Consider the following 14429-nt stretch of genomic DNA (forward strand, 5'->3'; position numbering starts at 1 on the left):
GCCATTTTCCTTTTTTCACTGATATGCTTTTTCTTCAAGTCACCAGGTTTTTACTCAGGATTCAGGGAATAGAAAGCAGGTGTATTTATGCTGCTGCAAACTTTCTTAGGTGATTTGATTAATGGCCGGGAAAAGATATTTGGTTGCATGTCAGTGGTGCTTTGCTCTTAATTTATTCCCACTCTACTTTCCTCCCTGGCTGCTGAATGAGCACTCCTAATAAGACCTCTGACTTGTTGGGTTTATGGAGGGTCACCAACTTTTAGTTAATTAAAATGGATAGCAATGTCAAAGGGTGCTTGTAGTCTGCGTGGCAAACCATGGACTCCAAAGCTGCTATTACAGTGCTGTGAACCCAGCAGGCAGTAATAAGTGCCTGCTGACCAAGAAAAAGTTGTACATATATAGGGCAGGCAGAACCATTAACAAAACAATAGATTTTCAAATAAAGTGTGATTTCCTCCTTCCTAAAAATGACTTTCTAAAACCAGAACCCCAAGTCTACCTTAGATATATCTACATGCTTCAATCATTTCAAGTCAATTTCTATGTTATGAGTGCTTCATACAAAGCCATAATTTAAGAGTGTCTACTTTTATACGTGAATTTCTTTGGAAGAAAGAAAATTGTGTTCTGCGGTTTCTAACTTGATACTGGAAGCCATTTGGCTTTTACAGATCAAAGAACAATATCTGTAGGTGAATAATAAATGTACAATGTTTGTAATAACCATGGTAAAATCTAATTCTTTTATAATACAGTGATAATAAAGCTGAGATTATTCTATCATCACCAAATATATTTTACATTTCAGAATGAATATGAATGAGGAGAAAAGGAAATGGTATCTGGCAGAATATGAATAAAGATGATTCTTAGGCCAATGTATCTCACTGCAATATATGTAATTAAAAAAAAAGCACTTGACTGAATCACTCATGTTTTCTGCATTTCAGTAATGAAAAGAAGCCCTTTTATTTGGTGTATTTAAGAGATATCCTAAAAGGGAAAGCCTTATGGTTGAAATGAAGACATCAAAAAAAACCCCCCACCAAAACAAAACAAAAACAAAACGAGATAGAAGTCAAAAAGGGAAGAATAATAGGGGACAGCCCAATGAACTCCTCAAACTTGGGCTGGCATGGGCCTCTCTCCACACTGGGGCATTCCCTGAACCCCCTCTCCACACTGGGGCATTCCCTGAACCCCCTCATAACAGGGTCAGAGCTGACACTTCCAAGCTTGGCATCCTTCCTACTGGGTCCAGGATCAACACCTCCAAAGTAGGGTAGGGAAGGGACAAGGAAGGGATATGGCCATGGATGTTGCCAGGGAACCTCATCTCTAAGACCGTTCATGACAGTCTAGGACTCAGCTATGGGAAACTTAGATAGTCCAAAGGTTAGGGTATTTGACTAAGATGATCAGGACTGCTCAGTTCAGCTAGGAGGTGATGGCCAGAATAGCTTAAAGGTTTTATTAAGGGGTAGGAGTAGGGAAATAGAGGGGGAGATTCAGCTCAGGCAGGAAGATTGGCTTCCCAGCTCTGAGGCTATAGGCAAGGAGAAATCAATGGAGTAGGAATATGGAAATCTCTTGTAAATAATGTTTCAAGTATAAAAGTTTCTAGATGTGAAGGATTTTAGAGAACAAAGAAAAGGTTAGTAACAGATTGGATGAGAAATTACGAGTGAGGAATTAAAGACTACACCTGAAAAACCAGGTTTTCCCCCTCCCACAAAAAGAATAACAATGAAACCTAGATAAAGCTATTCTATCATCACAGTGTACATTTTATATCTTACCGTGAATATAAAGGAAGGTGATGACACATTTTAAAGAAAGAGTGAATCAAGATGGGCCAATATATCACTATTATCATATATGTACATATGTGTATATATGTTTGTGTACATGCATGTATATGTATATATATGCATTACATATACATATATGCGTAATTTAAAATTTGAGTGACTCATGTTTTCATCACATCAAGTAATTACTTCACCCATTAGTATGTGTAACTGGGGCTCCAGGCACCACAGTAGGATCAGAGTTAAATTCAGAACTTGAAGATACCCTAGAGGTCATCTAGTCCAATCTCCTCATTGTACAAATGAAGCCCCTGTATTTCAGAGGAGTCAAGTAATTCACCAAGGTCAGGAAGGGTATACTAAGTGGCAGACCTAGGATTGGAATGCCTCTAGCTACAATGCTACATTTCCCAACATGTATCACACTGCCTCCCATGAGTCAAAGTATCTGACCAAAAAGAAACAAAAAAGTCTTTATCTCCTTTGCATTTGTATTTTTGCAACTTAGTCAATAGAGATGTTTTCTGGTGACAAACTAAAATTCAAAGTGATAATTCCTTGAGGAAAAACAGGGCCTCCATGGACAAAAAACAGAGATCCAGAGAGATTACATTCTGTTTTTACTTTAGGGCATTATGGGATTTTGGAAGAGAGTTTTACTTTGAATGTGTCAGACTTAGTAAGTCAAACTGACAAAAAGATGTCTCACCTAATAAAAGGATAGAGCAACTCTTTCACTGATACAGGGAATTCCTGGGTGAAGAAACTCTCTCTACTAAGGCAAATAAACACCTTCTCTGCAATTTATATATTTAGAGATTGCCTAGGGCACTGAGAAACACAGCTAGGCTGGGTCAGAGGCAGAAACCTGAATCCAGTTCTCTATCGGCTAACATGCTTTCTGACCACTAAGCTGCCTCTGATGAAGGGGATATTTAAACACAGACAGTAACTTGTAAATTACTTTTAAAAATAATGAGTCTACTTTATCCTCAGATTCCAATGGCTACAGGATACCTCATGGGTGCTATGATGACCACTGTTTAGCAACATCTAACACTTACCCTCAGGATTGTCTAATGTATAGGGTAAGCTAAAAAACACAGGTGTGAGGTATGATCTTAATTCATAAGGTCACTATCATTAGAGATATAACCACTCAATGAAATCACAAACAACAATCTGATTTGCAGACTGCTCTATATCTTGCATGTATTGACTATTAAAAAGTCATCCAAGCCTATGACAAAAATTAGTTCAGTGCTGCAACAAATCTTCTTGAAAACCTTTTAAGACATATCATGATAATTCATTTATTACCACAAAGCACTCTGCCCACAGAAGGTACTTTTAATAAATGCTTGTTGAATTCAATTGAAAATGGAGTATTTTTTAATAGAAAAGGATTTTTTTTAAACAGAAATTATCCTCTTTCAACCTAGATTAGGTTCAGGTAAGAGCAAAGAACTGGCCAGACCAAAAGTAATGAAAAACAACGCTTCTATTCCGATAAATGGAGCATTTTATGAATGTATGCACCAAGATTTACAAATCAAAGAAAAGGCAGTGCTTTCTAGCCTTATTTAGGAAACTTAACATATCAGTAAAGAGTACAATTGTCTGATCTTAATAAACAGGTCATAGCTGATTTCAACAACTATTTAGCCAAGAATAAAGTGGAGTTTCCGAATCAAGAGGTTCATGCTGATATATATGTGTATATGTAAATATACACATATATATTCTCATTTCTGTCATTAGTCAGCACTTATACAACACTTCATGTCTGAAAAATTATTTTAAAGTAGGCATATTGGTTTTGTTTTATTTTCATAATAAGGCATACATGTAAATGTGCATATGAATAAATGTTTCTAAGATAACATGGAAGAAAACTCAACCTTTTACTAAAAAGCCCATTTAAATAGCTATGACAAAACCCATATACTATATTTTTGAAGCATGAATCAAAACTTAGGTATAACATACTCTTTAAGTCAGGGAAATATATATATATAATACATATCAGAAAGATTTCCACAAAAAATGGTAAAACATTTTTTAAAAATTTGTAATTAAAAAGAATAACTTTCATCTATCCAGAAACTTTATTTTTATTGAAAAAAATTTTCCCATAATGCCCAGAACCAGGCCACAATGCCATTTTCTGGACATGCCCAAATCATGTCACCATTGCCTTCCTTCCTACCTTTCATCTGTGTGTTTTCTTCCTGTCTTCCCACCTTAGAATATAAATTCTTAGAAGTCTGAGATTAATTCACTTGCTCCTATTTGTATGGCTAACACTTAAGAGTATCTGGTCTACTGTGAGTGCTTGGTAAACACTTCATCCATTCATTCATTCATTCATGTATGCCACATAAATAAAGTGTCTGAACAAGTTTCAAAAAGTTTAACAACAATTTTAGGAAGAAAGTCATAATTCTCTTTCCTAAAAACTTTGACCAAACTTTTATTTTCTAATCTTTAACTAAATAAAATAATTTTCTTTTCCTCAGTTTCAACTGCGGTTTTTGATTTGACTTTCTCATTGTTGCCACATTGTAAAGACTCAGAATCTAATAAGAACAAGGATATAAAAATAGCATTAAAAAGAAGTTTATGGATGTTATTACCTCATTTCACCCTCACAACAATCCTGGAAGGTAGGTGCTATTACTATCCTCATTTTACAGATGAGGAAACTGAGACTGAGATTGCCCAGGATCACACAGCTACTGAGCATCTCTAGGCATGATTTAAATTCAGGCCTTCCTGACTCCAAGGATTATACTGTATTCATGGTACCAGCTAGCTATCTCCTAACTAACAGTAGCAATAACAACAACAATAAAAATAACAAAAGCTAATTGAGGATATCAACTGACAATTATGACAGGAAGCACTCCACAGGCTAGCCAATCTGGTCTTCTTGTTCCACCTCATAAAACAACACTCTTCTGCCTCCACGTCTTTGGGCTGGCTTTCTTACATGCCTAGAAATACTTCAGTCTCAATTCTACCTCGTAAAATTCCTTGCTTTATTTAAGAAAAAGCCCAAGTGACACCATTTTCCTCTTTTCCCTAGCTGCTCCTGCTGGCTCCCAATTACTTTGTGTTTTTCTTATGTTTTGTACATACTTACGGATGTATATGCAAGAATACATTCTCCTTCGACAGAACATATGTTTTTTGAGGGCAGGGTTTGTTTCATTTATCTTTGTATTCCCATCTCCTAACACATGCTTGTTGATTGATATGAAAACTGGGGTAAGAGCAAGATAAAGACCAATTTTTTTTTTAAAAAATCATTAAGATTTAGATCTGGACCTTATAGGTCCATCTAGTGTAACCTTCCCATTATACAGAGGAGGAAAACATAAAGGTTATCTGAGATTTGAATCCCAAACCTTCTGTCATACAATGCTCCTTTCCAAATAATTAGCATTCTCCTATGTCAGCGAAATGGGTCATATGAAAAAATATACAGTGTCCCAAATACCTTCATAGAGTTTTAAGCTTAGGAAAATAGGGAATGGGGTGTGGCATTCTCTGTATTTCCCTTTAAAAAAGCTGATACTAACACAAACCATTAAGATACTTGTCAACATCCAGGTTTGGACATATTGGAATCAGAAGGAAATCAAGCTCTACAGTGTAATCTCAGATAAAATTAGTATAAAAAAAATTGATTACCCAAATATCTATAGTAACAACTTCTCATCTGAATTTTCATAAGAATAGGGTCCTAAGCTGGCATGTTATAATAGTCAAGATTAACAATGATTTCATATCTAGTTTTATCAGGTATCACTTTTTGTCCATAGGTAGCAACACTTGCTTTTTCCTTTAAATAATCATTTAATATTTTTTATCAGGGGGCAGTTGGTGGCAGAGTGGATAGAGTGCTGGACCTGGAGTCAGGAAGACTCATCTTCCTAAATTCAAATCTGTGTGACCCTGGACAAGTCACTTGTTACAAAGTCACAAGTCACTTTACCTCAGGTTCTTCATCTGTAAAACAAGCTGGTGAAGGAAATGGTAAAGCACACCAGTACCCTTGCCATGAAGACCCCAATGGGTTCACAATCATATACAATTGAAAGGACTGAACAATAACAACAATTTTTTAATCAATTTCCATTAAGATGACCTGGAACTTGAGAAGTGTAAAAAGTAGATCAACCAATTCCTTTCCTCATAGCAAAAATGATCACACATGTTTCTCCCATTTGGAAAACAATCTTCCTAGGGCTTTTAGTAACCTAGTAAGTACTCTGTTCTTTCATTTAGCTTAAGGTCAACCCATAAACCATATTATAGCTCTAGCTTAAACGCTCTGATCTCCATTTTAGAGAGATGCAAGGAACCCTAAAGATCCAGCCCAACACCCTCAATTTTATAGATGAAGAAACTTAGGCGGAGGGAAATTGACTTACAATGAAAATCTCCAAAAAGGTATAATAGTATTAATAATACCATCATCATCACTAACATTAAAGAACTCCAATGCCACCTCATGACAGCTGTGACCCTAGTTTCTTGTAGATTATGCCAGAAGAGCTCAAGTTTGGGCAGGTGCTGCCCAAGGTAGAAAGACTTCAAGTATATGCTCGGTGATGAACTCCACGTCTGTTATTAAATAACCAGCCTGAGTAGGTTGAGAACGTCTCTACCAACAGGCTCGCTGTAGGGTGTCTTACCTTTTCAGTTATGGAACTTCTCAAAATCATCTACTAAGATTAAGATATAGCCCATTCTTAAAAAAATATTACAATAGCTAGTTATCAAATCAGTTCTCAAAGGTACCTGCATTAAAAAAATTAAAAATCTCAAAAGAAAAAAAAATGGTACCACTTCATATAGTATACTGGAGGTTGGGGGAACATGATTTCTGTGCAAGGGCCTCTGCCAGGGGCCCTCAAAACACACTCAGTAGGTATCTGTTTGATCATAAGACCTATCCATGGGATTTGAGAGTCAGCAATTGGGATCTCAGGCTCACAGATGGAAGGGATTGTAATAGGTCAACTAGTCCAACTTCTTTACTTGGTAGATGATGAAACTGATTTGTCCGAGGTTACTCAGGCATAAATGGCTGAACCAGGATTTGAACCTGGGTCCTCTGACTCAAAAGCCCATGCTTTCCCCACTGTACTACAGTCTTCTCTAGGTACATTATCAAAAAAACACAGAGGAAGATCCAAGCTTTATACAAGATCCAAGAGTTTACACAGTAAAGTACTCCCCAATGGATGACCCATGGGGAAAAAAAAGAAAAAAACAGTAATCAGTGATAACTATTCTTGTTCAAACCTCTACTGCAGAGACAATCCCATTCTATCCTCACAAGCATGTGCACTCATGGACACACGGACACACACACACACACACACACACACAGAGTGAAAATACCCTAGCTAAGAGTGCCTTGCACAAAGCAGAGGCATAATAAACATTCATTGAATTAAATTTGTTGAATTTGGTTCCTAGATCAGCTTTGAATTGACTCTGGCAAAAGCAATTCTGCCTTTCACTGGTCTCCAACTTCCAGGACAGCACAAGGGAAGGGTTACTAAAGTAAAAGGACAGACTCAAGTAAACAGGCCACAAGCCCTAGGTTTTTTTTTTTTTGCTTTGTTTTGTTGGCTTAAAAAACAATAGGGATTTTGCTTTTGATAATGCCAGAGTTAGGGCCTCATTACAAGGCAGGCAGCTGCATGCTGAAGCTCCCAAGTAGGACAAGGACTTTGTAAGGCAATGAACCAGGCTTACTCCTCCTATGGAGGGAGTAGTTACAGCCCACATCCATTCTGCAGGGGTTCCCCCTGACCTACCTGTGCTACATCACAGCCTTGTCTGTCTTGAGTTAAAAGACAGAAACTTTCAAATCATCAGTACCAGATGGTGAGGGTCAGCAGAGCTGTCATTCAGAATTTTGCGGAAAGCCCTTGGGAAAACGACCTTTAGGCTTCCCTGAGATGGTTAAGAGAGTCATTGTTTTCTCCATAAATTTTGCATGCTATACTGATATTCCAAATTCACCCTTGGGGCCACAGAAGCAATTTTAAACTTGGTAAGCAAGTTGAACTGCAGTTAAAACATCATTATTTACAATCATAAAATTTAAAGCCTGGAAGACACCTTAGGGATTATCTAGTGTAATCCTCTCATTTCACAAATAAGGAAACTGAAGCTCAGAAATGTGAACTGATTTGCCTAAGTTATTGATATTTCTAGGACAGGAACTCAGGTCTCCCAATTCTAAGAGTACCATTGTCCTTTCTACCAACCTGTACTGCTCCTCTGATACACCTCTAACTTCTGGGCCCTTCCTTTAGAGCAGCAGCTCTGCCCTTCATAACTTGGAAGCCCTGATAGCTTAGAGGAGGAGAGGTATGGAGAAGAGGAATGGCCTACAAATGAGATGAGGAGTTGGGTCCTTGGAGGCTAGCTGTGTTACCCTTCCTGATGGAAATTCTAGAAAACATGGTAACTTCCACTGGCTTAGGAATCTATCAAGTAAACCCTTCAAGAAGATCTGTCCGAAATCATTAAACACTTAGGAAGCACCTGCTCTATGTGAAGATCTGTGTGAGGCTCTAATGATATAAATACAAAAATCTCTGCCTTCAAGGAGCCTTGGGGAATCCATTACTTTAAGAGGAAAGAATGTACAAGTCCCTTCCAGTAGCTCTGTTCTTCCTCACCACTTGTTCCTACAGAAAACACTCTGATAACATTCTTTAAAAGAATCAGCATGGACCTTTTACCAACTGACATGAAATTAGAAGCCAAAGGAAGCATCTTATACCACAATCACATCTTCGTGACAGAGGATGAATCTCAGAATTTCCCTGTCAATGCTTACCCTTCTTGACAAAAAACAAAAAACAAAAAACAAAAAAAGGAGTTCCCTGCCTTACAAAAACAATAATCACAGGATGGATTTTACAAGAGACCTTAGGGACCATATGAGTCCAAAGCACTCAACTTTTCAGATGAGAAAAGTTAGGAACAGAAGAGGAAGTGACTTGTCCAAGGTCATTTGGAATTGCAACCCTAGTCTTGAGTCTCATCCCAATACCCTTTCACTCTAATCTGCACAGGCTCCCTAAGGAAACAACACTACACACAACCTTTCCCCTCTGGGGACTAAAATACTCTAGAGCTCATCTACACAACACAAGAGCTTGATTCTAGGAAATGTACAGAAACACTGCATAGCATTAAAAAAAAAACGATCTCTGGGCCAGTTTAATCTTTACCTTCAAATGCCCGTGCAGCATCCACAAGGTTGGACCAATCTAACCCTGTGGCAGTGTCTGGGAGGGGCATCAGACCTGGATCAGTGAATTTGGACTTATCCGATAAGGACCCATCGGAGAGCCAGAACTCATCTAAACAAAAAACAAAACCACAGTGTCAGTGATATCACAGAGAACTCTCTACAACATCATCCCCTTGGGAAATTCACCTACAACATCTTCTTTCCTTTCCCCTTAAAAGACATCTCCCTGCCCTCATTAAAAAAAAAAATTCAAAAATTTAAGCTGCTGATTTCCCTAAGACACATACAGCCAAAAACACACTCAAAAAGTTGGGGAAAAGCAGAAAACTGAGGGTTAACTAATTCAAGTGAAGTCACAGAAGAAATTATGGCAGAAAGGGAGTTAGCATTTAGACTATGTACATTATCAACATTTAGTAATGATGTTTTCCCTTGGAACCATTTCCTCTGAATTCGACCTAGCCCAATTACAGACTACAAGATTTTGGCACCATTTTCTTTCTTTTTCTATCTAATGTTTTTAACACATAAAAAGCCTTGAAGGAAACATCTTCTAACATTGATAACCGGAAAAAAGCCCTATAGTTCAGTCCATTGATCTAAGAGAGAATTGAACAAAGTTTTTATGAATTGAATCATGTCAATTTCATTGAATCATGTAAATGTTCACTTGTTCATTCATATAAGCATAGATGGTAAGAGGACAATTTTATTGCTGAATTATATACAAAAGAGCTCTCTAACTGAAAGTTATTTACTATATACAAAACCTGTGGTTAACTCTACTTTCCTCCATTTGTCCTAAATCAAGTGGCTTGATAATAATGAGTCACACCAGAAACACCTCCTACATATGATACTTAATGATTTATAACTCTTCCTTTGTAGGAGTTGCAACTTCTTTAAAAATGATTCTACTGCTTTGTTTTTTATTACTCATAATGCTGAGTTCTATTTTTTAAAACGTTCTTTGGGTATTTTCCAGCAAACTTTGGAAGGCCTTCAACTGGACTTTCTTTTGCCTCATAATTTCCATGCCCACCCAACAGAGTTACATGCAGATACTTGTGAATACATTTGACTAATTAGACCACTCAAAATAATGACCACCTGGCTGACTGAGCTTGCAATTAAGGAAACTCAGGGCATAATTAACAAACTACACCTGTAATTTCTGTACCCACAATTTTTGGGTAGATGAGAAATTCTGGCATCTGAACCGAGCCAGGGCATTTGGAAAATTGCCCTTATAAAAGAGCTTTATTAAAAGAGCAGTGAACCTTTGGAAATGAGCTTTGATGTCGTTTGTTTAAGGATAGGCTGTTTGGGGCTAAAATTAACTTTTATCCTCATTCAAAAGTCATAGGCTCAGGCTTTCCTAACCTCTATTACATTTATATCTAAAAGAGCTGTCAAAGGTAGCTGTTAAACTATTCACATTATGCTACCTTGCTAATCATCTTATTAACTTACTTATTTCTGCCCTTGCTCCACTGGCCCCCATTTTGAGAGGAATAACAAAGATACTATTTTTCTAGTGTGATCCTCCCTTCTCATTTTTTTTTCTGCTTTGAGTAAACAACCAATGCTCCAAGCAGAAGCTTCTAAAATGGGACATTCTTTGTCCTTGACCAGGTCAAAGAGGAGCTCAATTAAATCAGCAGCTGATTCCTCCTTGCTGGGAATGGGGGGAGGCAGAAAGTAGGGAAGAAAAGAAATATTCACAGGATTTGCTATTTTGCTCTCACCCCTTTTATCACCCTCTTACTTCCCTTAGAATGTAGGTATAGGAATGTTCGGTCCCAAGTACATGCTTAGTCCTTGTGACAGGAGGGATCAGTGGAGTTGGGGCTGCCTGGTTCTTTTAGCTTTCAGCCAAACAAGCTCCTTTCTACCATATATCACAAATATATGTTTAGCTTTATAAACACGTACATTGCATGTGCATGCACACACACATATACAACTAGTAACAGAAACTGATACAAGAAAAAGAGATTTTAAATTATAATTTATTTTACCACTGACTGCTGTGTAACTCTGGATCACTCGCTATAATTTAATGAAAAGGTAGAATCTAGATGTTCATATAAGTGTCCCCATTAGATTGTAAGCTCAATCAGGTTAAGTGAATGCCATTTTAAAATGTTTACGAAGAAATTCCAGGGTTCTCTTAAACTTAAGTTTTATTACTTCAGGGCAAGCTTCTTTAGGTTAAAACCAAATTTGGTCACTCATGATGAAGAGATCAGAGAATGACTGTCAGAAAGGACAAAAAACAAAACAACACAAAAGCAAAACCAAAAACAGACAAACAAAAAAACCCTGCACCATAATAAGTTAATGATGGGACATGAAGGGCAATACCTAACGAAGCCATCAGTGGTGCTCTGGCTTTGTCATTAATTAAGTCATCAATAATTTGCAAAAATTGCATTATTGGCTAGCATTTGTTTAGGGCTCTAAGATCGTCACCATAGTTCTGCAAGGCACAGACAAACTCAGCTGTATGCTTCCTTATGGGGGACAGCCTTTCCTGAATACCCAATAGTAGGCTATCTTTCTAACTGCTTTCAGTCTCCAAGGGGCCTTAAGGAATGGTGGGAAATCGATATATCAAGTTTATGGGGTCTTGATCGTCACTCCATAAGTTTGCCTGCTTCCTCCCAGTTGCTGGCTGGGACATCTACTGGGATATGTACTGGTCACTGCATAACCACTGTAGGGACTGTCTTTTTCTTCAGTCTCATCTCTCTGGGCCATTGTTGGAATTACAGCTCAGGGTTTCCTACCACTTGTGGCACAGAGAGGTTTAGCGATCTGCCCGGGATCACACAGACAGTATGTATCACAGGTGGTACGGTAACCAAGGTGTTCCCTGCTCTCCATTTGCTAGGTCACACTGATTCTCTGGGGGTAAGGCAGGTAAGAAATCTTCACTTAATTGAAGGAAAATTGAGAACCACAAAGCTAATAAAGTGCTTATAAAACTTGTCACTGACAAATCCAGCAATAGAATGCAGGTCTTCTGACTCTCAGTCTTCTATTTGTTCAAGGAGAGAGGAGAGGACAAAGTGCTTACTACATTCTGAAATTAAGTATTAAGTGTTGTAAAAATATTAACTCATTTGACAACAGTTCAACAAGGCTAGCCATAATTCTCCTTTGGTTAAAGGCAGATGGTCAGTCTTCTGACCATGATGAATGCGGGGGAAATGGGAACTCTGAGTCACCCTTACAACTTTGTGATGTAAGATGAATGCAAATCCCAGATTTTTCCAGGACAGTTCCAATTTCAAAAAATAAAATAAAATAAAATAAAATAAAATAAAATAAAATAAAATAAATGTAGTTTTAAAATGAATCCTTATAGAAGGATTATCCTGTGTTCTGATTCTTGGCTTGGAAAAATATTGCTTACTGGGAGGCAGAGTACTTGACTGGACAGCTGAGAGTTCATAAGAACTAAGGATGAGATTTGAAAGTTTCCACAGAAAATAGATAACAGTATGGCGGCCCAAAAGCCAAAGGAGCTCCATGTGGACAGCCAGCCACCTGTCTAGGTCAATCATGACCTGATGCTTAGTGAGTGGAGAAAAATTCCGACTTTAAATGATTTACAATTCTGAACTTTTTGGGAGCTTTCGAATACAGGAGTTCCTCTCTCACATCCCCCAAGGAGACTGGTACAGCTCCAGAAAATGGCATAGTTAACTATTAAACTAACTGGCAGAGAGGAAAGTAATCTTCTATGTTGGAAGGGTCCTTTCCTTTTCTCTTCATCACCTGTTGTTTCTACTCATGTCTGGTGCGGCTCTAGCTTGGAGTTCTACTCAACAATCACTGGGTTTTTTCTTTTTCTTTAAAGAAATGTTAGTGTTTGTGCAGGTCTGCCGGATCTCCTTCCCCACTCTCCTGCCCTGCTTCTTGGCATAATGACATCGAGTCTTCGGCTTCCTGTCTATTTACAAAAGACCCCACGCTTATATAATCCATCTTTATTAATTTCAATTTTATTGTTATTATGTTATTCTGATAACAAATACTGGGTAGCTTTCTTGATAGCATTTCCTGATAGTTGGGGATCTCAAGTTTTACAATCACTCTCCAGAAACAACAAGACACTTCACAGAGGAGAGTGAGAAACTCCAGATTAAAACAGAGAAATGATCCAATCAGCCCAATGCACCGTCTGTGGCAAAATCTTTAGAAAGGCATGGCCATTGTCCTCCTTGACACCAACCCAAAAGGGGGAAGGATCTATTCCAAACAACCTCAGTTGTTTTTTTTTTAAATGGCCAGCATTTATCATCATCGAACTTAACTATAACTTTATTAAATCCATTTATGTTTTTAGCCAATAGCATCTCTCATATGTAAGGAATTCCTTAGGGTTTATCAGCCTCTGAATAAAGTGCATTTAAAAAAAATTCATCTTTCAGAGATACTAGTGCTGTAGGATTTGTTGAACAAGGCTATTCTTCCTGCTAACTATGCTCTCTACATGCCTTTGATCTCATCTCCTCCATTCTGGTCCTCTTAAACTGAAGGAACAGTATTTTTTTTTTACTCTTCACACAAAAAAAATAAAATAAATCCTATTCAATTACTTAGGCTTAAGAGTACCATTACCATTTTCCCAGTGCTCAGAATTTCCTTCCCACACATGCACTTTTTATATCATCTGTATCTGACTTAGTTTCTGAAACATATCAAGTCTCAATTCCCATTTTCATGATTTGTTGTGAGTGGTCCACCACAGAATTCCCTTATTATAATCCATCCAGGATACAGATCTTAGAAGGAACAAATACTGACCTAAATGCAAGGACAAGACCTAATGCTGAACATTTCTGCTGATGGATTGTGTCAAGAATCTCTACATCTTAAAAAGTAATTGAAAACTTATCTGGCACATTTCAGTGGCTTCAAAAAAGATGTATAAATCAAAAGTACGAACTTAAAATGCTTCTAAATATAGGATTAATACCTAGGATTCAAGAGATGGAAATAGTCTGAAACAAATTAAAATTTGGGACTATTAAGGTGTTATTATTTCTGTAAGCAAAGACTCTCCCTGTGAGGAGAATGAGTAGAAATAGACACAGGACAATCCTTCTAGCAGTAACTGGTGGATTTTTTCCCCTGGGTCAGAAAAACCATATATGAGTGGTTTGGTTTCTAACAGCTGGGCTACCTGCCTCTGAGAAGAGGCAGTTTACTGTAAGCTATCTCTCCTTCTGATTACCCTCATATTGAGAAAGTAAGTGATTCCTGGGACACATTCTAGTTCAAGAGTCTTAATATTCCATATAGGATCA

General features: G+C 37.6%; 1 protein-coding gene across 8 annotated transcripts in view; it reads right to left on the reverse strand.

Moving 5' to 3' along the window:
• The window catches only part of SIPA1L2 (signal induced proliferation associated 1 like 2), a 266715-nt gene that overhangs the window by 6513 nt on the left and 245773 nt on the right, over positions 1-14429 (reverse strand). For 7 of the 8 annotated variants that reach the window (XM_078156231.1, XM_078156233.1, XM_078156236.1 and 4 more), the window contains one exon: positions 9086-9217. The exons of the other annotated variant lie outside the window; for it this stretch is intronic. In XM_078156231.1, the coding sequence (XP_078012357.1) occupies positions 9086-9217 (132 nt within the window). The remainder of the gene's footprint in view (positions 1-9085; positions 9218-14429) is intronic. 8 annotated transcript variants of the gene reach the window in all.

This window comes from Phascolarctos cinereus, unplaced genomic scaffold, assembly GCF_003287225.1.
Source record: "Phascolarctos cinereus isolate Bilbo 61053 unplaced genomic scaffold, phaCin_HiC Scaffold_5;HRSCAF=322, whole genome shotgun sequence".
NCBI lineage: Eukaryota > Metazoa > Chordata > Mammalia > Diprotodontia > Phascolarctidae > Phascolarctos > Phascolarctos cinereus.